The 24,638-nt window shown below is 51.8% G+C and overlaps 8 protein-coding genes across 8 annotated transcripts; 5 read left to right on the top strand and 3 right to left on the bottom strand.

Moving 5' to 3' along the window:
* Positions 1–2,355: 2,355 nt before the first annotated feature.
* Positions 2,356–5,954, top strand: BBK36DRAFT_1128156 (WD40 repeat-like protein; the record flags this gene model as incomplete). The annotated part of the gene is made up of 4 exons (XM_024891584.1): positions 2,356–3,738; positions 3,807–4,265; positions 4,401–4,617; positions 5,041–5,954. The coding sequence occupies 4 exons, from the start codon at positions 2,356–2,358 to the stop codon at positions 5,952–5,954; spliced, it is 2,973 nt and encodes a 990-aa protein (XP_024746308.1).
* A 393-nt stretch (positions 5,955–6,347) lies between these two features.
* On the top strand, positions 6,348–8,043 carry BBK36DRAFT_1172271 (kinase-like protein; the record flags this gene model as incomplete). The annotated part of the gene is made up of 2 exons (XM_024895702.1): positions 6,348–7,679; positions 7,804–8,043. The coding sequence occupies 2 exons, from the start codon at positions 6,348–6,350 to the stop codon at positions 8,041–8,043; spliced, it is 1,572 nt and encodes a 523-aa protein (XP_024746307.1).
* Positions 8,044–8,084: 41 nt separating this feature from the next.
* Positions 8,085–8,924, top strand: BBK36DRAFT_1093504 (hypothetical protein; the record flags this gene model as incomplete). The annotated part of the gene is made up of 2 exons (XM_024889046.1): positions 8,085–8,246; positions 8,391–8,924. Coding segments are annotated over 2 exons (696 nt in total), but the record flags the coding sequence as incomplete, so codon positions are not given.
* A 103-nt stretch (positions 8,925–9,027) lies between these two features.
* Positions 9,028–13,406, bottom strand: BBK36DRAFT_59955 (glycoside hydrolase family 18 protein; the record flags this gene model as incomplete). The annotated part of the gene is made up of 4 exons (XM_024898337.1): positions 9,028–9,767; positions 9,846–10,150; positions 10,216–10,330; positions 10,412–13,406. The coding sequence occupies 4 exons, from the start codon at positions 13,404–13,406 to the stop codon at positions 9,028–9,030; spliced, it is 4,155 nt and encodes a 1,384-aa protein (XP_024746305.1).
* Positions 13,407–14,255: 849 nt separating this feature from the next.
* BBK36DRAFT_1184212 (hypothetical protein) lies at positions 14,256–15,688 on the bottom strand (the record flags this gene model as incomplete). The annotated part of the gene is made up of 3 exons (XM_024896392.1): positions 14,256–14,497; positions 14,582–15,184; positions 15,247–15,688. 3 exons carry the CDS (start codon positions 15,686–15,688, stop codon positions 14,277–14,279), a joined length of 1,266 nt encoding a protein of 421 aa, XP_024746304.1. The 3' UTR covers positions 14,256–14,276.
* Positions 15,689–17,303: 1,615 nt separating this feature from the next.
* On the top strand, positions 17,304–18,453 carry BBK36DRAFT_147417 (carbohydrate-binding module family 50 protein; the record flags this gene model as incomplete). Its single annotated transcript, XM_024897545.1, has 2 exons — positions 17,304–17,506; positions 17,602–18,453. The coding sequence occupies exons 1-2, from the start codon at positions 17,315–17,317 to the stop codon at positions 18,451–18,453; spliced, it is 1,044 nt and encodes a 347-aa protein (XP_024746303.1). The 5' UTR covers positions 17,304–17,314.
* A 1,591-nt stretch (positions 18,454–20,044) lies between these two features.
* On the top strand, positions 20,045–21,739 carry BBK36DRAFT_1128267 (cytochrome P450; the record flags this gene model as incomplete). Its single annotated transcript, XM_024891595.1, has 3 exons — positions 20,045–20,568; positions 20,668–21,223; positions 21,278–21,739. 3 exons carry the CDS (start codon positions 20,045–20,047, stop codon positions 21,737–21,739), a joined length of 1,542 nt encoding a protein of 513 aa, XP_024746302.1.
* A 625-nt stretch (positions 21,740–22,364) lies between these two features.
* BBK36DRAFT_1127895 (SURF4-domain-containing protein) lies at positions 22,365–23,490 on the bottom strand (the record flags this gene model as incomplete). Its single annotated transcript, XM_024891565.1, has 4 exons — positions 22,365–22,502; positions 22,561–23,054; positions 23,134–23,246; positions 23,318–23,490. The coding sequence occupies 4 exons, from the start codon at positions 23,488–23,490 to the stop codon at positions 22,365–22,367; spliced, it is 918 nt and encodes a 305-aa protein (XP_024746301.1).
* Between the last annotated feature and the right edge of the window lie 1,148 nt (positions 23,491–24,638).

The following is a 24,638-nucleotide window of genomic DNA, read 5'->3' as shown; positions in this document are numbered from 1 at the left end:
TTCTGTATGTGACTTGATACGGGACAGCATCGCCATATGCAAAGCTCACCGTACCGATTCCAGCAGAGTTCGTAGAGTCGTAATAACTGAGAGATAGAGGGTAAGAGTCATTGTGTGACAATGTCTCTTGCTCTCATTCAAATGAAATTTGAGCCCAGATACAAGTATCTTGGATCATAAATAGATCAGTACGAGGTAAGCAAGGGACTGCACCTTACTTGGGTATCTGTAGTTCGGTAAGAATCCTCAGGATGCTGTTGGACAGGTCGTACTCTCTTGGTACCTCTACATAAGAAAAAACACCGCATTTCAGAACAAGGGTCAAGCGGGGTAATATTGAAGCCACAACTGCCGCCGAGTAGGATCCCTTTGCAGTTGCCAGTGAAAGCCTGACACGGCTGCATTCGGGGTCCATTCTCGTGTCATTGATGCATGATCCTTTGTGATGAACATTGCATTTCCTCCAACCAGTTGGAAGCTTGGTTTTTATCAGGCATGCGCCTTTACGATGACGCGTTACACGCATTCACGCCCAATCTTTACATGTATTTCATCGTTCGCACTCAAAATCTGCATTTCCTGACTCTGCCCTCTGTTAGGGTTTCTGCTGACAGATTAGGCACCGAGGCTGCCAATGGTCAATGGATTCACGATCACCTACCGGAGCCGGTACGCCGATTAACAAAGATCGATCAATGTTGAAAAAGGCTATTCGAAAGTCATTTCCCAGATTATGGGCCAGATCTGATAACAGAGGCGCCAGCATATCTCGACCCGCAGAGAACGTAGCTTCGGGGAGCAACAGTAGTCCAAACAGCCTGTCTATGGCAAATCTCGGGGTTAAAAGGCTGGATTTCGAACAAGAGCCTGTCAAGGAGAACGCGGAAGATTTTGTGGTAGATTCCGGGACTCAAACAGTGAATGTGGAAGACCAACCATTCGAGAAGAGTGAGGAGGTTATGCCACCACGACTCCAAAGAGTACCAGACAGTCACTCCGACCAGCAATCAGACCAGTTATACCAGCAGTCAGACCAACTTGACCAGCAGTCAGACCAACTTGACCAGCAGTCAGACCAACTTGACCAGCAGTCAGACCAACTTGACCAGCAGTCAGACCAACTTGACCAGCAGTCAGACAAAGGGCAACCCAAAGGTTCGAAACTTGGCCAGCAGTCAAACCAATCACCAACCCGACTGAGCCTATCGTCAAACCGTACCTTACAAGAAGATAATGGCGAGGTTGAAGAGGGCGAGGAGGCTGGAGAGGGTGAAGAAAATGAACAAGATAATCAAGAGAGAAACTCGCCGTCCAATTCTCCACAGCTTACGCCCATGCCGGAATTTGACAGAATATGGCAAACTGCATACGGAAATATTCAATATTACGATTGGAGGCTTGCATTTTGGTATGAGACTGTCTTGAGTGATGGACCAGACGGCACACATGATGCCAATATGCCTCGAGCGTTTACCGAGATCACAATTGAGACATGGCTCAATCACACGGACACAGAGGCTGGACAGCTGATGAAAGATGCTTTGATCGCTCAGCTTCATCAATGGGACGAAGACGTTAGCAATGAGCGATTCGGGAAAAGTTTGGAGGGCGGAAGGAGCTCGGTCATATCTTTGTTTCGAGATGTTCTACTTTCGTTGATTGGTAGAACGCCACTCGGAATGGTTTTAATATGGGCTGGTATATGTCGCGTTTCAAAGGTTCGGATATGATTCTCTTTCTATCTTCTCCTCTCTGACCTTTCCTTGTTGCCGTTCGTTCTCCTTCTTTGTCTTCGTTGGTCGCTTTCTTCCTTTCATAATTATTTGTTAGACACTGAGGTTCCATGGCTAACGACAACAGATTCTGCTGAGTCCAGAGTCGAAATATAAAGAGGACCGTGACGGTCTTATCTATATCATGTCTCGAATGGAGTGGTACGGCCTTGTACCGACGGTTTTGAGAAAGGAGTTGGATCAAGATGCTCAAGAAAACTTACAATCACGGATTACCGACTTGTGTACGGCAATACTATCATATGTCATGGAGATGGTTTGCCGTTATTCTAGGACCACAGCTTTTGGCCAGTCCTTTCGCATACTGCATACAAGCCAAGCGCTGGAAAAGGTCAAGAAGTTGGAAGAGAATCTTACAGTATTCAACGAGGATCTGGTCAAGAATCCCCTTGAGCAGTTGCTTGAGCATCTCGCTCAGCCAACGAGGGTGGACTCTGAACTGGACGAGCCAAAGCAACCGAAGATGCCAGTCCTGCTTGAGAGTCTACATGTGGGGAACCCCTGGGCGAATATGATGCAAGGACACGGACGAGATTATAAGGCCCCGCCCAAAGCCGTGGAAATGTTCTCAAAGTTCCTCAAGTGGGAGAGCCTAGACGAACAACTACTTTGGGTTTCAAGTGGCATCGGTGAAGGGATGACAACAGTTTTCCTGAGTTTAGTTCGCCAGTTCCGAAGCCCAGTTAAAATGGACGATAACATCTGTTGTCTATCATTCTTCTTCTTCGACTTTAGAAGCCCAGCACACGACAATGCCGCTGCTGCCCTACGGAACCTGATTTGGTGTGTCCTCGCCAAGCAGCCGCAGCTTGAAAGTCACCTACAACAAAAGTATGAGACGACCGGACGGCAATCTTTTGATCATGCAAATGATTTTCTTGCACTAATCGGCATATTCTATGATATGATGCAAGACGAGAATTTCCCGAAGACATGTTTTGTGGTAGACGCCTTGGATGAATGTTCATCCGAGGAAGGATGCCCAGGACTCGGAGATTTCATCCACTTCATCACCTTTTCAATAAAACAGTCAGACAAAGTTCGATGGCTCATTTCGAGCAACTACTCTTCTGGTATGGAGGAGGCATTGGGAAACTGTCGACACGAGAAGCTGCATAATCTAAGCGACATCACGACATTAGGGGACTATATTCAAAGCCAAGCAGAGAAACTAGCAAACGAAAACAGTTATGATCCTGAGCTTAGGGAGACCGTCGTTCAAATACTGCGTCAAAACCCATATTGCAACTACTTGTGGATCGATATCGTCGTCAACGCATTGAAAACGGAGGCCATTTGGCGGGTAACAGACTTCCTCAAAGGGATTTCAGAAGTCAGAGATCTAAAATCGCTTTACGATCATATATGCAAGACCAAAATCTTTACCTCCAAAGACAAAGATTTCTGCAAGAAGGTGCTGGAGGTTATGGCAGTCGTTCGTCGCCCCCTGCACGTAACTGAGCTGGAGCCTTTGGTACAACTCAAACAGAGAGTTGATCTAGAGGTCATCATTGGAAAGTGTTCGGATTTTCTTCAGATTACGGATGGCATTGTCTCATTTCAACACCAGTCAGCCAGAGACTATGTTCAAAAAGTGTTTCTCAATAACAACTTTACGCTTACTCACATGAAGCTGATCCGCGCCTGTTTCAATCTCAAGTGGAACAAGGATAAGTCACGAGATCGCGAGAATCCTGATACGCAAGAGACGGCACCCTCAATGTCAAAGTATGCGCTAGTGAATTGGATATCGCACTTATTGGCGATATCCAAGGTTGTGTCCACCACTTTAGCTGACGACATGGCCGGACTCTTTGAATTGACCAGCTCTGATGTGTGCTGCTTCCTTCGAGATCACATCATGCCATGGGCAGATGCCTTGGTTCAACACGAGTTGTTAGCAACTGGAGCTTCGGAGCTACAGAAATTGGATCTAGGCTTCCAGGTGGGCTTCCATAACTACCACATCGACTCGAATCATCTGAGCAAGCAGCTAACTAAATACTCCGATAGCATTCTAAATGGAGGTCTCTGCACAATAGGATTCGAGATGCTCACCGATTTTTGCGTCTACACCAGGCCACAGAAAGTCCTGGAACTATGCCAGCGTTCAATTCCCTCCTCTTCTGCCCGACAGCAAGCCTTGTACAACAAGAGTCCTTAAAGAAAGTCTTTCCCTGGATAACGTCAGTTTCAGCTGCAACTCAGCAATGGATGGGAGGCTTCACAGCTCTGAAAGGCCATGAAGATTGGGTTCGCGCCGTCGTTATTTCTGACGATGGCAAGCTCATTGTATCAGGCTCGGATGACGCTACAGTACGTATCTGGGATGCCGGAACTGGGCTGGTACAGCACTGCCTCGAGGTAAGACGAGGATATATTTTTTCAGTCGCAATTTCTTCGCAGAGAATTGTAGCTGCCGGGTCGAGTGATTATTCAATCACGCTGTGGGAAGCTGATACAGGTCGCGAAGTCGCTCGCTTCCTGGAATTTGGCACTATTCACTCGCTGTGCTTTTCAGAAGACGGCTGCAAGCTTGTGGCTGCAAGCTCTTGGAAACTGTGGCTATACGAAGCTCCAGACGGCTCTGACCAGTGGACCAGGGAGCCGATGGACGAAATTGGAGATTTGGTGCAGTCAGTGGCTTTTACTGCCAGTGGGAAGCTCCTGGCTGTTGCCAAGGAGGACTGCAAGATATACATCTGGGATCTGGAGGCTAAGTCCAACATCATGACATTTGATGGAAATAACTCGCCTGTCAATTCCATTGCGTTTTCGAGAGATGGAAACCTTCTGGCTTCTGGGGCTGAAGACGGGACCATTGGTATCTGGACCTTGAGAGAACGAGAAGAAACCGAGGGTGACAGCTGGAAAGCATGCAAGCAGCTCCACATGCTCAAATTTGCTTCACGAACACTCCCAATCACATCTGTTGCTTTCTCTCCTGACAAGAATGGATCTCAATTGGCTGCTACAAACTCTGATGAGATTTGCCTGTTGGATACTCAGACTGGGGCCGAACTGCAAGTCTACAGCGGATCTCCTTCGACCATTTGCTCAGCTGTGTTCGCCCCCAATGGCACATATCTTGCTTCGGGATCTTATGACTCTCGAGTGCATCTTTGGTATGCATGTGAGCTAAGCCAGCCACTGGAAATGCGGCTCTCTAGGCAGACTTCATTCAACGGGAGCATATGCGAGATTGCAGTAAATCCCGGTGCCAACTCTGTGGCGTTCGCACGGGGAGAGAGCGTGTTTATATGGGACCTGGACACAAATACAGAGATAAAGCCTTCAATGCAGTTCGATCATGAAAGGTCTCTGACGTCTTTGAGTTTTTCTCCCGACGGAAAATATTTGCTCTCCGGTTCCTCAGACTGCACAATGCGCCTGTGTGAGGTACAGACAGGCAACCGCCTTCACATATTTGATGGTCATGAAGATTGGGTCCGATGTGTAGCATGGTGCGAAAAGGAACCATTTATCGCTTCTGCGTCGGACGACCATTCCGTTCGTATCTGGTCATTCGATAAAGGAAAGGCCTTTCCGCTCAAATGCACGCTACGAGAGCATAGATCATGGGTTATGTGCACCTCTTTCTCTCCAGATGGGAGATTCTTGGTCTCTGGCGACAATGACTCCACGGTGGTCGTGTGTGAGAGAAACATGGCCGACGAGTGGGAGAGAAAGTCATCCTATACATGGCACTCAGCCTCCATTGACAGCATAGTGGTAGCAAGGGATGGCAGGCGTGTTGTGTCGGCCTCGTCAGACAAGACGGTGCACGTTTGGGATATTGACGACTGCTCTAGCAGGGGTGCGTCGATTAAGGTGGACTGGGGACCCTACTCCAAGATGTGGTTGTCTCCCGGCATGGACCAGCATGTCATGACGCCTTATGGCGCTCTGCCTCTCGATCTCTCCACAGATGCTGAGACCAAATGGGGCCTTTCCTACGACGAGGACAAAGAGGAGTGGTGGATTACCTTCAATAAGGAGAAATACATTTTTCTCCCCAAGATGTTTGCGCCAACTTCGTCATGTATATTGCCGAACAAGGCGGTGGTGGGAACGTCATCTATGCCATATGTTTTTGGTTTCTCGGATGATGTCCCTGAGGCGAAGGATATCTATGGAGATTATGAGACTTGGGCCTCCTAAGCCTATGCAGACAATCAGATGGGTATGATTTGCAGAATACGAGCAGAGAAATAACAGTGAGGAGGCGCTGAAATGTAAATAGTGAGCACATTGATGTTAATGGAATTGCACGCCATACTTATATATCTACTTGGATACCTGTGAGTAACCAATCATGGAGGAACCGTTACTCCGACTACCTAGGGATGCACGGATACCAGGTAAATGCATCCAAATCCTTTGACGGCGACAGTTCAGCCTGGTGCAACACCTTCACCTTGGCTCTGCCCCTGTTTAGGAAGTTTCTCCGACCCCGCATATAACAGCAGCAACAGACACTAATACTTTACATATATAACTTGGCCTCTCTCTCATATCCAGCCTTGATCATGACACCAACCAAGAATCTCAGCAATGGCCAAAAGGGAGCACAGCCCGGGTAGCTTCGGCCCTCAGCCCGAGGAAGCAATTCCCTCACCAAGCAGGCCGGGCATCCTGACAGTCGTACTCCACGAGGGAACGGGCCTCTCAATACCAGACGGATACAAGGAAGACGAGAGGCACCCTGATCAACAAGGGCTGAGCACGCGCAACCCGCCGTATGCCATTCTGGACTACAACAAATCGCAGCAACAGGCGGACTCGTACGAAGGAACGGCAGAGGATCCCGTGTGGGTGTCAGACATTGCGCCATGGCGGCTTGATGAAGTCACCGGAGAGTATCACGACGCAAATTGGAAATTCGACGTTTGTAGGCCTGCTGAGCTAGCCATCTATCTCTATCTCCGAGATCCGCATGCGTCTCCTTGTGTGCGAAGCCAAGACGCCTTTATCGGTGTGGCGCGGATCGCTATAGATGTCTCTCAAACACCAGCATCAGACGAGACACCGTCACAATGGATAGATGTGGAGGATGGTACTGGCCGGCTACGTGTCAGCATCAAGTATGAGGACATGAAGGACACAACGCTGCAAGCGGCCGATTTCACTGAAGAATCCAAGATCCAAAAGGGCAACTCCGGATACTGTGCTCGGGCCGTCAAGAAAGACACACGTCAAAGATACACCACAAGGACGATCCCGGCGGTTCGGCGCCCCCAAAACGTCAACCATCCGTTCATCTCGCCGCTCACGCTTGTTTTCCAGTCGCAAGAAGGCTTACACCTCTTGTCTCCCACCATGTGCGGCGGACACCTCTTCCCTCACCTGCAGAATCAGCGAATCTTTAACCTCGAAAGAGCCCGGTTTTACGCCGCCGAGATTCTTTGCGCACTGGAATATCTGCACGAGAGCCGCGGCATCTACTCATGGCTGAAGCCCCGAAGCGTCCTTCTAGACTCTCTGGGGCATGTCGTTCTCTGCGGCTCGGGACTTTATAATCCGGGCTTTGAGGGTGATGATCGTAGTTGCTACGGAATGCCCGAGTATCCGGCCCCCGAGATACTTCTTGATCAGAACCGATCCGGAGCGGCTGATTGGTGGACACTGGGCATTTTCCTCTATGAGATGTTGACCGGGCTACCGCCATTCTTTGACGAAGACACCATCGAGATACGTCGCAAAATACTCAGCTCTGAACCAGTTCAATTCCCAGACAACCTCGACCCGGATGCTAAGGATATCATCACGAGGCTTCTCGACCGCGAGCCTAATTCTCGCCTGGGAGCCAAAGGGGGAGCATCAGAAGTCAAAGTGCACCCTTTTTTTGCCAATGTCGACTGGGATAGCCTCAAACAGCGGAAGTATGTGCCTACTTTCAAACCAGACTTCATTATCGGCGACTTTACACAGCACGGAGTGGATGATCCTCTTAGGCCAGCTCCTAAAGATATATACAAGGAACGATTTGACATGAAGCAAATGTCGCTAGAGGAGCCAGAACCCGAAAGCAATCTGGATAAGGATCTTGGCCTTGGAGATGACGCTGCTATGGCGCCAGACTCCAGTCAAGCAGCTTCTGTTTCACAGGCGGAGATTGATACGGACGACGGCTGGGAGCTCGTATGGGAAGCTGACGCTAATGCTCCGGAGAAGCTCTACTTCCGGCATCAATCAACAGGGGAGAAGAAACCGATCCCCATTCGAGCTGCTGGCCCGTCACACGAACTGAGTGATGCTGGCACTTTTCTCGATTCTTCGGGCCCCAGCACAAGCCAGAAACTAGACGCCCTGGAGGCGGCTTTACAGGCAGGGCATGACCACATCGTCTCGCAAATCGTGCTGGAGTACAGCATAGACCTGAATGTACGTCTCTTTGGGTATCAGCGGATAAGTCCCCTTGAATGGGCCGTGGACCATGAGAATCTGCGCTTGGTGCGGCTATTCCTAGAAAACGGCGCCGACATACACTTTCCAGGCTACGAAGCCCGGGTATGGGATCGAGGAGGGCCACTGGTAGTCAGGGCCGTGGCAACAAAGAATCGAAAACTCGTGGAACTTCTCCTGACACTTTCAAAGACGATGAACAAGACGCCGGATAGGGTGGACTTGACGCAGGCGCTTGGGCTGGCAGTTGATCAGCGAGACGCAGCCATGGCACGATTACTCCTCGCCAACGGTGCGCGATGCGACTTCGAGGACGGTGATCGGCCTTTGCCAGAGAATGGTCTCGACGACAGCTGCAATTTCTACGATACCTCAGAGCCGACGGAATTTATGCCTCCGCTTGTTCGGGCTGTGAAGCTGGGCGATGTGGGAATGGTGCGGCTGCTGCTTGAGCGTGGAAGGGCGGATCCAAATGTCGGTTATCACGACCTCCGGGCAGAGGAGGGGAAGAAGGACATTAAATTTAGATGCGGCAGAGTGATTGAGTTGGCAATGGAGCTGGGGAGGCGGGAGACGGTGAAGCTGCTGCTGGCTGCTGGAGCAGATCTTTGCGTAGAGAAGCCTGTGTGGCGGGTTCCGGGACATACATGTTCGGCGGTGTCGAGGGCCTTTCATCAGAGTCTTACGGCCAAGCTGAGGGTAGCGGAGGAAGCAGTCAAGAAATAAGTAGACAATGTTCATGAGAGAGCGAGCAATGGCTATGGGGCGTTGGTTTTAAAGGGGGCAAGCGATCATGGCATTCATATAACTTTTTCCACCACCAGGAATGCTACTGCTGGTTTCGCCCCGTCGCCCTCGCAAGCAAAGTAGCCCAATTCATCGGCTTATACGGCCCATGCTCCTGCGTAGCATTCGCCTGATGAGCCTTCACAAACTCGGCATCCGCATCATCATCGTCCGGCCCAGGCGTCGCCCATCCATCATAGTACTGACACGAAAGCTTGGGCCCTCCAGCAGACACAATCGCCCGCTCAACGCATCCCTCCTTGATAAAGAGGGGCAAGTTGAACGCCACCGAGGGATCCTTCGCATTCGCATAGTTCCAGTCCCAGCCCGTCAGCGCACCGCAGCCGTTTTCTTCATGATGAAGATTGCCCTCGAGGTCATCCGTATCCCAGCCGGAGATGTAGTAGATGAAGAACTCGTAGAGGACGCCTCCGTAAAAGTACTCACACGTTGCCTCTGGTGTCGGTGCCGGAGGGGGAGGGGGAGGCGGTGTGCTGGAGGGCTTGGTGGTGGTTGAGCTTGTTGTGAGCCAGCCCATTTCAGAAGCAAATCGGCTGATTTCCGTAGTCCAGAGGTCGTTCAGGGAGTTGGAGTCTGCGGGGCTGTCTGGGAACTGGTCCTCGAGGAGAGACTCAGCGTACATTGTGTACTCACTCGGGTCGTCGTCATCATCATCGTCGTCGTCAGGGTCGTCTGGGTCGTTGGGATCTCCTCCACCACCGCCGCCTGGGTGGAAGATGCCGGGAGGACAGAAGGGACAGCCAGAATCACAGAATAGGACGCCTGTATGAGGATATTAGCTCTGCATTGGACAAGATACACTTATGGGTAGTCATGGTTGGGGGGGGGGTTTGTTCTTACAAGGCTTGCCACATCCAGGACATCCCGGCTTGGCAGTTGGCTTAGGATCCGACCCAGACTTCCACGGGGGAGGCTTGGGATTGACCTCCGGGTCTGGCTTTGTTGCCACAGTGGTGGGATGCGGGTTTGGCGTGACGGTGATGACGGTGGGCGGTAGGGTTGTGCCGCCCTTGATGCTGGTGCTTCTGCCCTGGGTCTGGGTCTCGTCTTGTTCCGTCCAGGTTTCGGAACCGTAGGTGATGACAGTGCCTTTGATGGTGGACGTCTTGGTGGCACCAATGATGGAGGTTGTGCCGCTCACGACTCTGTACGCCAATCAGTATTGATAGGTCAACGGATAATAGAGACAGATGAGGAATGGGTTCCTTACGGAGTGATGGTCACTTTGAATGGTGGCGGCTGGACGGAACTTGTCAGGTAAATCGTCCCGGTGGAGGAGCTTTTGTCGAGGGAAACACCCCATATGCCAATTTCCGTAGTCGTAACTGTAGAGAAACGAGGGGAACCCCGGTTAGCCTTCCATACCCAAAGACAAATTTGTAGTGGATTAGATGCATCACTCTCACCTGCAGGAATTGTAAGGGTCGTCAGCCACGACACCCAGACAACCTCATCATACGTCGTCGTCGATCCATCTGTCAAAGTACTTGTGCCCGTTGTGAGGCTGCTGTACGAAACAGTCGTCGTCCAAGGAGGGAAAGTGATTGTCGTAGCACTCGACAAAGGCTTCGGAGGCCAGATAAGCGACGCGCCAGGCGGCGCCACAATTGAGGGCGTTGCGGATGACCAAATGCCCGGATCAATGTAAATCGTCCCTCCTGAAGACGAAGAATCATCTGATGAATCGCCGTCTTCAGACAATAGATCCACGGCCCAGTCAGCGATGCCCAGGAAACTAAGCGCCGGATACAGAGTCGTGCGGGTAGCTTTGTTGGAGTCGTTCATGAAGGCGACCCACTGGGTGCCATTGTAGACGACAATGTTGGAGTATGAGTCTTGATCCCAGTGTACCTCTGCAGAAGGGTTCCCTGCCACGATTCTGTTGATCTCGTAGTTGGATATATACCCCGACGTGTTGGTGCAAGGCCCCGGGAGAGCTCCTGAATCGGGCCCCGTGTAAGTGCACTGCTCGGTCCAGCATCCGGCCGAGGACATCTGAAATGATCGGCCGTAGCTGCTGACACCAATGGTGATCATGTTGGACGGAACACCGGCCTTAGTGATCATGGAGAGGGCATTGAGCGTCTCGGTGAGATTTACGTGTGACCGCAGACAGTTCCCCAGTCCTGCATCGTACGAAGGGCATCCCGGACTGGCATATTTGTTGATGTAGTCCCACTGTCCGTGAAGGTCGTACGTCATGTACACTATATAGTCGACGACAAAGCTGAGTGCGAGAATAGGGAAATACTGCAAGTACCAAAACGACGCCGGTGCAGTGATGGACACGGTCCTGTTCGACGGCAGCTTGAGCTTCAGCTCATCCAACAGCAGGAAATACCCCGTCGTCTCATCCTCCGTGCCCTTCGGAATGCCAGGGATATCCGGCTCGTCGGGGTACTCCCAGTCCCAGTCAATGCCGTCCAGGTCGTACTCGGCAAGGAAGTCAACCACATTGTTGACGAGAGTCTGGCGGTTCGCCTCAGACGAGACAGCCTTGCGGAAGATTTGGTACGTGCTCGGACTCGTCGAAAAGTCCCAGCCGCCCACGGACACGATGCGTTTGACGCCAGCCATGCCAGAAAGGAGACGTAGCTGACTCTCCACGCCGTCGACATTGATGGAGTAGTCTTCGTTGAGCGTGATGAAGGAGAAATGGATGTGCGTGTATTTAGACGTGTCGACGGCGGTGACGGGCATCTTGAGGCATGTGCGCTTCTGATCAAAGGCCTCGAAATAGGCGATGCTCATGGTCTCGCTGGGCGGATCCGACGTGAGGATATCATCACCGCAGTTGGAGATGCAGCCGTTCTCTCCCGGAGCCGCAGTTCCAGGGGCGCCGGTGCTAGAGTTTGACGGGTTGCAGAAGTCGCCCGTCGTGCCACACTGGCCCCAGATGTTGCAGCATGCGTTGAGCGGACATTCGTTCAGCGTGCTGAAGTCGACGTCAGGAGGGGGTGGAGTGGTGCCGTTCACTTGAGGTCCGCATACGGCGTTGGCCACGGGGGCTGGCATGGGGGGGTAGCCGGTGCTGAGGCAGATGTTATAGTCGGCGAAGAGCTTCTGGCAGCCGTTCCAGCCCCATGTCTTCTTGTTGAAGCTCTCGATCTCGGCATTGGTCAGGTCATAAGCCGCACCAATTGACGCACAGGAGTCTCCATCTTTCACAAGGTAGGAGTAGCAGTAGCCCTTGTCATCGGGCTTGGGCGTGAAGTCGGGCAGTGTGCCTGAGCTGCAGCAGACGTGCTGTCCAGGGGTAAGTGCGCCGCAGAGAGTCGAACTGGGGTTGTATTGTGTGAACTGAGCTGGTGTGATGCCGCATTCGCTGGCCAGAGACTCACAAGAATCTCCCTCCTCGACTTGGATGGTGCGGCAGTCGGCACGGGTTGACAAGGGCTTCTTGAGGGTGCTGGAGGAGCTGCTGGATGTCGAGTTGCTTTGAGAGGCAGACGGGGCAAGATATGTGACGCTATCCCAGCTCGATTTGATACTGACATCGTCCGTAAAACTTGTGCCGACGCAAGTGCCGTTTTTCCAGGACTGCACGCTCCGCTGGACGGCACCGAGATGCCCCTGAGTCGTGGCAAAAACTCCCAGCGTGTATCTTGCCGGCGTCTTGCTGCTGCAAATCTGTGCCACCAAATCTTCGGCAACTTGGCCGCTGGTTTGAATCTCACTGTTGAGCTTCTGGACGACGGATGCAAGCACTCCCTGACTGGCGATGCCGGATCCAGCATAGACGCCAACAATGACATCCCCAGAGGTGGCGTATTTGATCGTCTCTTGACAGGTGGAAGAAGAAATGCTCGACAAAGCCAGCAGTTGATCGAGAGCCGCACTAACATCGGCGACATGAGACTTTGATGAAGCGCCTGAAGAACTCAGTTGTATCTGGGATGTTTTTGACGCCAGTTTCACGCCCTCAACCGCACAGCCATTTGTCTTAGACAACGTGTGCAGCCTGTTATTATTGACCTTCAGATCCGCCGTACAAGCCGAGATCATGACGACAGGCTTAGAGTCGTCCACGTGGTTAAACAGGGCAAAGTCCAACAGCATAGTCTGATTGCACTCCTTGAGACGGTTGACGTCGTGGTACACATCCCATGAGCTTGGCTCCGCACTCTCACACGCTGCAGGACAAGAATTTCTGTTCCTGTCTCTTCTCTCATGATGGAGCTTGGAGGTGAAGTTTCCTGCCAGGACGGCAGCTCGAGCGCTGGCACGGTCTGTTGGTCGACCCGAGACAGGTCCAGAGGCGGTCTTGATGGAATTGGCTTGTGAAAGAGAGGCGAGAAGTGCGTCTGCTGCTGCGTCGGAGCTGGCTGCTAGAGTTCCCGGGGGACTCCAGAGAGCTCCAGCTGCTATGCATACGGCAGCAACTCCCAGTGTGTGCCTCATGACGAGATCCGTGGCCTCCCCGTTCCTTGAAAGGGTATCTTTGGAAGGCTAGTATAGAGGAGGATGAAAAGGGGACATGAGGGACGGAACTTAGTCGTTTATACTCAGCAATCCATCTCAACATGCACATCAAGTAAGCGGAGATACCAGTTGAGAGGGGAGTCTGCAGTCGTGATAGACCATTTACAAATCGAGCATACATGTTTACATGTTACGAACACTCATCCAGGCTTATTCCAGAGGATGCAATCACAGGACCATAAACCAATCCTACAAACTCGAACATGTAAATGATGGTGTGAGTGAGCGAGTGTGTGTGCTGAGCCTCATAAAGTCCCCTCCAACGCTATCACAAAGAGAGTAACGTTGCCGCCCCCAACGTATTCCTATATCTTGGCGATTGGATCCCCGCAAGCCAAAATGGCAGTTGATCCGGAAATTATTTCCAGAGTCCGCGGTATGTACCAGGTACTTGTTCTTGGAGTTCCATGATCCATATTGTCCATATACATGGGAAGAGGAGAGATCATCTGAGAATCCTTCGGTTCGCTGACTCAAGCCAGCCTCGCCGGTTGAAGACAATCTGATCTGGATGCTACATACAGGCTAAAGTCAACGCAGCTATTGTGCTTACTTTGTGATGTAAACGTTCGATAGCTTGATATTGAACGTTGACTTGGACTTCACAGAGGAAGCTGCCCGTGATGGTTGTGAACGAACTGAGTACGCATGTACATGCGGTGTTGATAACAGTCTTCAGTGTCTACAAGATTTGTTCTAACAAAGCCGTCAATTTACTAGGTAGCAATTGTAGATACTTGTTTTCTCATGTAATCTACATGTTATTACAAGCCTACACTTCAACACAGCTTAAGGACCCTGCTGCCTCTTCCGCGAAATCTCAGCCCAAACAGCAGTCTCCGTAGCAGACTTTCCGCCTACATACAAAACAGTGTCCTGGCTCTGAGGAGGATTCAAGTAGACATAAGCCGCTATACCGAAGAAGACGTACGTCTCTGGGTTGTGAGGGACGGCCGTCTTGTCTGCGTCATTGGAGCTGTAAGCCATCCTGAGAATGGCGTTCAAATCATCTAATTACACCCAGAGCAAAGACCGTTAGCAAACAATTCCCTGTCAGGTAAAGGAATAGAAAGGGGGGTAAAAAACGGACGTACATTGATCGGGCTTTGAGGTCTGCTTGTTGTAGTCGGTCAAATGCACAATCTCGTGATAAAGCGTCGTGCTCATCGGCGCCAACCGATCCAACAACTCCCCGGTGCTGCCGTCGCCCTTGGGGTAGTTGGCTCCCCCAACCGCCTGCAGGAGAGAAGGCTGTCCATGGGGCTGTCCAACTGTCCGCTGCCACGCCCTCGGACAGACGATGATGCCCCTGTTCGCCTGCGCGAGTTTGACATTCAAGCCTCGAAGCGGAGGCACGGCGGGTCTTCCTGTTGCAGCCTGGCGGCCTCCAGCTGGGCACAAGCTGATATCCTGCCCTTGCCTGACGGCCGAAAACCAGTAGCCCTTGAAGGAGTCCATCCAAAAGGCATACTGACCGTTGCTCGGGTATACTTGCCTGAGGCTCACGTATTGCTTCTGCCCCGTCACCGGATCAGTGCCCCTTTCCACCTCGTTCCCATTCTCGTCTTTCAGAATTGTGTCCCACCCGACGAGCTGGCCCGCGTCCCCAGAGCAGTAGATACGAGGCACCTCTCCAGCGACGACTGGCTCCCGCAGTCCATTTCCGTCCAGAAACTGGGTTATGCGGGCGATGTGGTCTATCAACAACAGTCAGTCGGTTAAGCCCCAATAATGGTCCGAGAGAAGAGACATGTTGCACCTCCAATGGCATTCCACCTGTCTCTCGAGTCCGGATGTACTTCGAATTGGTTCGTGTTGGGGTTGATCCACATGAAGATGCCAAAGAACGCCTCCCACATCTTGGCCACGCTCGGCTTCGTGACCATTCCGTAGAGTTGCTCAATCGCATCGTGAATCCGTCTGGAGTCGTCCACCCAATCTTGGAGACCGTCTTTTCTGCTTGTGCAGCCTCCGGCCATGTTACTCGGCCCAAACAAGAAGATCTGGTCAACTGGAGGAGGGGCATTGCTACCTGTGCCTCCTGGCACGCGAACGCGTCGCCAAAGCGTCTCGTTCAAAGTGTCGAGGTCTGCATCTTGAGCAACTCTGGAACCGAAGTCGTAAGTCTTTAGCGGATTGGCTTGGCAGGTGCTCGAAAGAAGCCAGAGAACAGACGGCAAAGCCGCCAAGATGGACCGCATTTTGAGAATTTAATGAAGCCGCCGTAGTTCCTTGCTGGTAGATAGAGCCAGATACCAATTCATGGGAGCAATGGAGCATAAGTATCGATGAGGAGCTGACATTTGCCTGTAACTCCTAAAGCCATAGACGGCGCAAATCCATCCATCATCTTCACAAATCACCGGACGGGCTGTCATTACATGGCATTGGGATGGCTGTAGTGATTGGTGCTCCAAGCAGTAAAGGGGGAGCAAGACCATGATTGGTCGATCACGCAGTTGAGCTCTTCCATAACCGAACCCATGAGCCATTTCCCCCTTGCATCATCCAATTTCCCTCTAAATTCTAGAAGTACCTTGGACATACATCGGAAGTCGCTTGTTGTTGGATCCGGAGGATCGCAAGGCATATGCGGGTACTATGTCAGAATACAACTTGATCCTATAGAGAATATTGGGGAGGCATTTACAGAGAAGGCGTGACTGAGTACTTCAATACATATGCATTCCTAATCGGGAATGCCCGAAAGAGGGGAATAAGCTCGAAAGGTTGTGTATAGAGTTGAAGGTAGGGTTAATATAGTACTGCCAGTGGAATTGCAGGCACCCATGTTACAGTTCGGGATGCAAGCCTTGGAGTTTTCTGGCACAATCAATCGACGTACGATAATTCACGAAAAAGTACCTTACCAAGTGATGTCAATTACTAGGTAAGAGACAATTGTTTTTGAGAATCTCACTTTAAACTCTGCATTCACAAAGCTTCACCGCCATGGTCTGATTTATCAAACCTTCTGAAGATTATCTTAGAACAAGTAGGAAGAATTTAAGAACTCTAGAGACTATAAGAACAGTTCCTGAAGGTGATATGATTGCTGCAGAATCAAGAAGTAGACAATATCAGTAACAAGCCGTAGACTACAGACTAAAGAGCCGGCAATTACTCTCGTCGTATGTTCTCAAGCATTGCCTGAGTGTTAATCCACAGAAGGATCAAAGGATCGATTTTCAGCCCGTCCCGTGCCAAACATCTTTTCACATGGATGCACGTTTTCATCAGAATACTACCCACGTTATGTTCGCCACTGAGGATGCCTAGAGTAACCCGGTAAATCCACACATCCACACTCGGGTATCTGGGGTAGCAGTGGGATTTATCCCGTGGATGCATGTCATCCTACAACCCCTCATGCCAAGGAACAATGGAATCACTATCGAAAATCAAATGCTGGTAACTGGTGTTGTAATAAGGCGCAGCTGTCTGTAAGGGGAAAGTAAGGCTGAGGATTCAATAGCAGGTGCATTGAAGGAGTCGGTTGACACTACATCAGGACTTAGGTTCTGTGATGAGCCTTGTGATTCATGTGGACTGACCTCATCCCAAACGACATATACTCCACGCGATATCGGGCCCAGTATTGATGACGCTTTGCAGACCACACATGCAGAAACAGACAACTCACGAGGCATGATAGTTGTTGATGCGGTAATTGTTCCGCGGACGGCGGATTGCCGAGTTATAACCTCAAGTCCTAGGGTCATCCTCATCGTCTGCCCTTAAACGCAGACCCTCGGTGGCAGCTCCGTCTCTTGGTCCTCCAGCTTCACTGCCTTGTGAGCAATTCTGATCTTGGCTCAGTTCTCACAATGAAGGCTTTCAGCTTTCTCTCTGCTGCTGTGGCATTTAGTCTTGCAGATGCCTACCTCGTCAACCCTCCTGGCGCCGCTGCTCCAGGAACTATATCCAGTTGCAGCGGATGGATTCAACAGTCGTACGCCCTCACCTGCGACATCATTGAACAGTATTATGGCATGACGGAGGCTCAATTTGAATCATGGGTGGGTGATATCCTGTCGCTGATTTTCGAGACAACGAAGCTGTCAATTTTACTGCAATAACATGATTATACGAAATTCTAACTGACTTTGTGTAGAATCCCAGCGTCACCCAGCTAGGAGATGGCTGTAATCTCATCTCAGGTCTCTACTACTGCGTCGAGGTCAACTTCGTCACGATATCAGTCTCCCATTCAACTCCTCCACCAACCTCAACTACCTCCCGCAGCGCCACCACAACCTCTGCCGGAAACGGCATCACCACCCCAACGCCCATCCAGACCGGCATGGTCACCAACTGCAACAAGTTCTACTACGTCGTCAGCGGAGATGGCTGCTTTGATATTGCCGCAGCAAACAACATCGCCCTCAACGACTTTTATGCGTGGAATCCAGCTGTGAAGAACGACTGCTCAGGCCTCTTCCCAGATTACTACGTCTGCGTTGGGACTACTGGTACGAAACCTACATCCTCTTCTACCACCTTGAGAACAACGACAACTTCAGCTGGCAACGGCATTGCAACGCCAACACCAATTCAGACCGGCATGGTCAAGAACTGCAACAAGTTCTACTACGTCGTCAGCGGAGACGGCTGCTTCGACATTGCCGCAGCGAACAACATCGCCCTGAATGACTTTTACACGTGGAATCCAGCTGTCAAGACCGATTGTTCGGGTCTCTTCCCCGACTACTACGTCTGCGTTGGAGTCACCGGCTCTACCACTCCGAGCAAGACTACTAGCTCGGCGATTACCACGCCGACGCCTTTCCAGGATGGCATGACACAGAATTGTCGCGGCTTCCATCTCGTCGTCAGCGGAGATAATTGTGCTGATATTGCTTCTGCCGCGGGGATTTCGTTGACCAGCTTTTATGGTTGGAATCCAGGTGTTGGAACTGGCTGTACTTCTTTATGGGCGGGCTACTACGTTTGCATAAAGGTTTAGGCATCGAAGATTCTCACATCGTCCTCATGGAAAGCATAGCCTCAAACTACCATGGAGATTATATCGCGGCTGAAAGTCGACACGCGGCTGAGACTCGACATGACTTGAAATCAGAGCAGTCATATATAGAAAATGGGAATCTATGATATTCTAGCTCATCACGCCACCTCGAAGGGCAATACAGGTCCAGTATTGCCTCACCTTACTTGAATTTATGACATTCAAAATTTCCCACCAAAAACAGGAATTACGACGGAACGGTAATCGTATACTAGGTCTGAAGCCAACCACTACATTGGTTGTCAACCCGATCTACATGCATGCACCTGAAGGCCCGAACACAAATGCTCATCAAGATCGCTACGGACTACGAAATACTGTACAGATCTATAGTTTCAAGAACCAGAGAGTGCTTCACCAGCACTACAAGATGTAATCCTCTCCTTCTGGCTGTCTCTCGGGTTGAGAAGTTTTCATTCTCATCTTCGGCATCGGCTATGCAGCCAGCTGCATGATAGTATGGACCTGCAGATAATGACGAGACCCATGTCAAAAGGACCAATAGCCACCCTTCAAATCAATCACAGTACTCTACCCAGTACTCTACCCAGTACTCACTGTCTTCACGTCATGGGTAACCAGGGAGTACGTTTCATGAGATCATCTCAACTCTCGAATATCACATTCGATAGTTCCGGGAAGCGAGATATATTGCATCGCCAACGGTCCCAAGATTCAGCTACAAGCATCTTCTGACCCTATATCACAGTATACCCTGCTCTCAGCCTCACAAGGGAACTCGTCAGCTTTGAGGTCACCGCATACTTACCATGTGTGCCGATAGGATAGCAACCCCTCATCTTCGATTTTCATGACACTACCGCCAGCTGAACTGCATAAGATATGATGCATCACAATGTTGTTTCAAGCTAACAACATACTTGGAGCAGAACCCTGTCAACGACCGAGTCATTGTTTCACGAAACGGTTAACGGGCAGACGGGGAACGGGGAAATAAACATGTGCTACGATACGCCATATCAGCCATCTGGGTCATATTCGCCATCACGAGGTTACATCAACTCAACTCCCCAATGCACCTATCCTTGCTCCCCCCATCGGCAAAACTTGACGCCCGCAAGCCAGCAAGACAAAATGGAAATGCACCGCCAAGAGACCATCACCAACGGCAGGGAACAAAAAACGTTGCAGATTTCAGGGCGCTCATCTCATTACCCAAAGTGCAATCGTTGCCCGCCTTGACCCATACAATATAGGGCTAGGCCTTCAGGATGAAACCTCCCGTACCAATAGAGATAAGCCGGCACGACAGGGTATCGACCGTGTAGACTCTAGACAACACCAAGCACGGCATTGAACCCGGATTCAGACGATTGCGGGGTCGTATCGACAACGTTGCCACATGAACGCCCCCGATGTGATGGGTTCCCAATGGGTTGTGACGAGTCGTCAAGAGCGAACTCAGGCACTATAAAGCCAGCCTTGGTTCTCCAAGAGCGATGCCTCAAAGCCCAGCTCCCCCTCCTGGTCAGCAGGTTTCCATATCGCTGTAGAAGCACGACGCTCCAAGATGTCAAACCTGGCCGTGGCCCAGGGCATCATCGTCCTCATCGGCGTCCTCGTCTACGCCCTCTTCTTCCGCAAAAAGACCGAAGCTCTCCCCCCTCTACCCCCCGGCCCAGCTCCCCTCCCCATCCTCGGCAACATCAAAGATGCCCCGCCGCCAGGAAAGCCAGAATACGAGCACTGGAACACCTTCAAGGACAGATACGGCCCCATCAGCTCCGTCACCACGCTGGGCCAGACGATAGTCCTCCTCTTCGACGAGGATGTCGTCACCGAGGTCTTGGAAAAGGGCTCGGTCAAAACTGCCGGCCGACCCATGATGCCATTCGCGGCCATGTGTGGCCACGATCGGTTCTTTGCCCTGCTGCAGTATGCCGACAGGTTTCGTCTGTATCGGAAAGTCGTTCACCAGCAGCTTGGAACGAAGCAGCTCGCGGCTCAGTATGCGGATATCCAAGATGTTGAGTCGAAGCGCTTTCTGTGGCGAGTTTTGAGGGATCCTGATCACTTGTTTCAGCACATCAAAACGTAAGAAGCCCCCCCCCCCCCCCCCCCCCCCCCCCCGGCCCCTTCTTCTCTCAACTCGTAAAGGGCAGCCACATGTACTGACGACACACATCTTGACAGTGAGGCAGCCGCCATCATCCTAAAGATTACATATGGCTATACGATTGAGCTGGAAAAGCCCGATCCGCTGGTAGGTCTCATCGAACGGGTCATGGCCGGTTTCTCGGACGCCGTAGTTCCCTTCTCATGGGCAGTCGACATCATCCCTGCCCTGGCCTATCTGCCCGACTGGTTCCCAGGCGCAGGCTTCAAGCGGATTGCCCGCGAACAGAGAGCCATAATGGACGCCTCTGCTGACATCCCTTACAACTTTGTCCTGAAGCAGATGAGCAACGGCACCAACCAGGAATCCTTCGTCTCTAGGCTCGTCACTGCTTACAGGAATGAGGGCAAGCCTGCGGATGATATGATATTTGACCATATCAAGTGGGTCGCGCAGAATGTTTATGCTGGCGGTGCGGATACGACTGTGTCGAGCCTCACGTCGTTTATCCTAGGCATGGTCCTGCATCCGGATGTGCAGCAGAAAGCCCAGGAAGAAATCGACCGAGTCGTAGGGCTCGATCGCCTCCCCTCAGACAGCGACCGGGAGAACCTCCCCTACGTCGACGGCGTAGTCAAGGAAGCGCTCCGCTGGCACCCCATCGCGCCCATGGGAGTCGTGCACGAGGCCATAGAAGACATGGTCGTCCGAGGCTATCGCATCCCAAAGGGCGCATACCTCCTCCCCGCCATCTGGTGGCTCCTGCACGACCCAGAGAGATATCCCGAGCCTATGCGGTTCGCGCCCGAGCGCTACATGGAACCTCGAAACGAGCCGGATCCAGCATGTCATGCGTTCGGCTATGGGCGGCGGGTATGTCCCGGTAGGTTCCTTGCGCAGGACAATCTCTTCACAACCATTGCACGGACATTGGCGGTGTTTACGATCGGCAAAGCGGTGCGTGATGGAAGGCCGGTTGATGTCGAGTGGAAGCATACACCGGGCTTGATAGACCATCCGGTCGAGTTCCCGTACAGTATCGTACCAAGGAGTGAAAAGCATGCTGAGATGATTCGGAGAGTTGAGGTGGAGCACCCCTGGAAGGGGAGTAGCATCGCAGAGGCTCTGCAAGGAGTTCAGACAGTCTGAAGAATTAGTGAGCTGGAGGCCAAGTGAATATACGGCAGCGTTATATATATTTTTTTAGTCCTATCATTGTTGTCAACCCGAACAAGAAGTCTTCATTTTTCAACGAAGCCGGAAAGTCAAGTCGGTTGAAGAGTTTGCCAGCTGCAGTTAGCATCTCCTATCTTTCCATCAGGAAGACGCGATGAGTCGAGCACAATCGGAACAACGCTTCTTGTTAGCCTGTCACATCTTGCGAGACGCTTCAACATTTCTTGCAATGAACTGTTTCTTTTTCGCAGTTGATTGAGGTACCTTTGTTTTTGTGCTCTCGTGCCCTAGCCCCTTCATGCCTCCATGATCTTCGTGACAGATAGATTCATTTAATTTTTGTTTGTTTTGCTTTTTTTTTCCTCTCTATGCAGTATGTGCAAAAGTTTGCAGCACCTATAAAGGCCATACTATGCCATGTCAACTCCTATCAGTTTAATCACTTCCCGTTATCCATGACGACTTGAGAAAAAGTGAAGGGGGGCAACTCCAATGGGAGTCTGCAGTGTGGTTTCGGATCGTGGAGCAACGGTGCTCACTTGTCATAGAATCCAAACGTGAAAGCTTGTCCATAGTTGTATTCGTTTCGCTCTCGGGTTTAGTAAACCTTCTTCTTCTCGTCGATACTGAACTGACCGGGGCCGCTGTTGACCAGGAGCAGCAGACCGCCGACAATGGACAGGATCTGGAAGAAGTCGTACTTGGCGAAGTCCTTGTGCGGGTGGTGCTCGTGGAGCTACGTAGATGGATAAGTCAGCTGAAGAAACAAAGTGAGGGGACACAATGGGACCTACAGTCCAGAAGTTGTTCACCAAGAGGTTGAAGACGCTCAGGATGACGACGAGCAGGGTCGCGCTGTACTTGGCCTTGAAACCCACAACAACCATGACGCAGGCGCCAGCACCGAGGATGCAGACAAGGACGCGCCAGAAAGACCACTGGCCACTGAAGACGAAGCCAATGAAGAGGAAGATCAAGAGCACACGGCCGGCCAGCTGGAAGTACATCTTCTTGTCTTTTTCGTCGAGGGTGGGAAGACCGGCAAAGGCCTTAGTCTTGCGAACCCACGAATCGGACAGGACCATGAGCAGACCACCGATGACGGACAGGTTTCGCAGGAAGAAGTTGAGGTCGAAGATCAAGCCGTAGCCAAAGGCCTGGATAACCACCACGGACATGAGACCGCCAACAGCGTAGTCGGAGTACTTCCTGACAATGACGAGGAACGAGCAGGACACCATGGCGACGACATTGAAGAGAAGGAAGAGGTGGTTGATACCGGTGGGAACTGGTCTAGGTGTTAGCTCTCGAAAGTCCAGCGAGGAAAGACGCTCGGCGATCGCCATTGCGCCGATATAGATTCTTACTGTGGCGGTAGTCGTGGAGGTACAGCAGCTGGTCGCTCCATTGTGTGATGATGCGGAGCGCATCCTCGAGGAATGTGACAACGATCAAAAATCGGCCAATGGCTGGAAGATAGCTATATCGATGCGCCGCAAGGTCAGCTGCCGTCCCCTCAGTTCCTCCACGCTCCGGGCGAGCTTCACTTACGGCTTGACGGGCTCGCTGAAGGAGTCGAGCAGATCCTCGACCTTGCTGGTGTAGGGCCGGATCTGGTCAAAGAGGCTGCCGCTGGACTCGTCAGAAACACCAACACCGGCGCTGCCTCCAGCGTAGGGGCTGGGGCCGCCAATGCCGTAGCCAGAAGGACCGCGATGCGACATTGTGTTCTAAGAGTGCTGCAGCTCGTTCTTTCGGTTTCCCGTTGCTTCTCCTTTGCTTTCCCAGCCTGGAGGTTTCTCGCGTGCCTCCTGTTGCGCGATTCGGGCGAATTGGAAGCTAGTCGAGGAGTTGTTCGTTGCGAATGCGAGGCGATGCGATGCGATGCGATCTGACGATGCGAACTCAGAGCGTGCTCTCCGTAGGCGGGCAAGGCAGGGCAGAGACTTGAAAGGAAGGACAGCGACACAGCGCCCGACAAAGAACCAGTCTCACAGGGTCTGGCGGGAAGGGTGAGCGGAAGGTGAGCAGCGCAAGTGTGCGGCGACGAGAGAGAATCACAAGCCTGGAGGAGGGGCGAGAGCGAGGCACGACAAGATGAAGTCAAGACGAAAAAGCTCGGATTATCTTACATACCACTGTGTCCTTTCCAAATCCCGTGATGCTGCAGCCCCCGAGGTGTCCACTTTTACACGCCCCGGAAGCTTCGCCCAGGTACCCGCCGCTCCCCCTCCAGAGACCTTGGCGTGCGGTGCTTGGCCGCGCAGAGGGGCGGGTAGCTTGGCCCAGGGAGGCAAGTAGCGAGACACGGCGGCAGACACATGCAGCCCCTCTGACGCCGGCCAACTTCTGTGACAATGGGCGTGAATGGAAGGTACACGCTGCGTACTATACCTAGTAGTTGTATACGCACGGCCTGGCAGCTTGTGTCAGGTACCTGCTGTATACGCTCAGAACCTGGCAGCCTCCCTCGTGCTTTGTGTCTTCATCCCATCCGATATCTCATTGCAATGCGGAATGCGAGGCTCAACTTCGATAGTGAGGTTCAGACAAGACGGCAGGCGAATCGTCTCTCATCTAATAAACTCGAAGCTCCTGTGACAAGCTCCCACCAGACGGCAAGCGGGGAGATGGAGCGCCAAAAATAGACTAATTCAAGGTTAAGGCCATCGCGGCGGCAGAGCCTTTCTTGGCAGTTGGAAGTGCTTGCAGCAGTTCTTCCATGGGTCTCTTTTCCCTTGTCTCCTTGTACTCTACTGAGAGGTGATTCCCGTCAGAATGCTGCATACACGAATGGACGTCAGATAGTAATGAGGTATTAGATGCATACCTGATATGGCGGGTTTACAGACGCAAGAGGGAGGAGGTGCTT

The sequence above is a fragment of the Trichoderma citrinoviride genome (genome assembly GCF_003025115.1).
Source record: "Trichoderma citrinoviride strain TUCIM 6016 unplaced genomic scaffold BBK36scaffold_15, whole genome shotgun sequence".
Classification (NCBI taxonomy): domain Eukaryota; kingdom Fungi; phylum Ascomycota; class Sordariomycetes; order Hypocreales; family Hypocreaceae; genus Trichoderma; species Trichoderma citrinoviride.
Note: the sequence above shows the minus strand (reverse complement) of the source record. Positions and strands in the feature narration are given on the sequence as shown.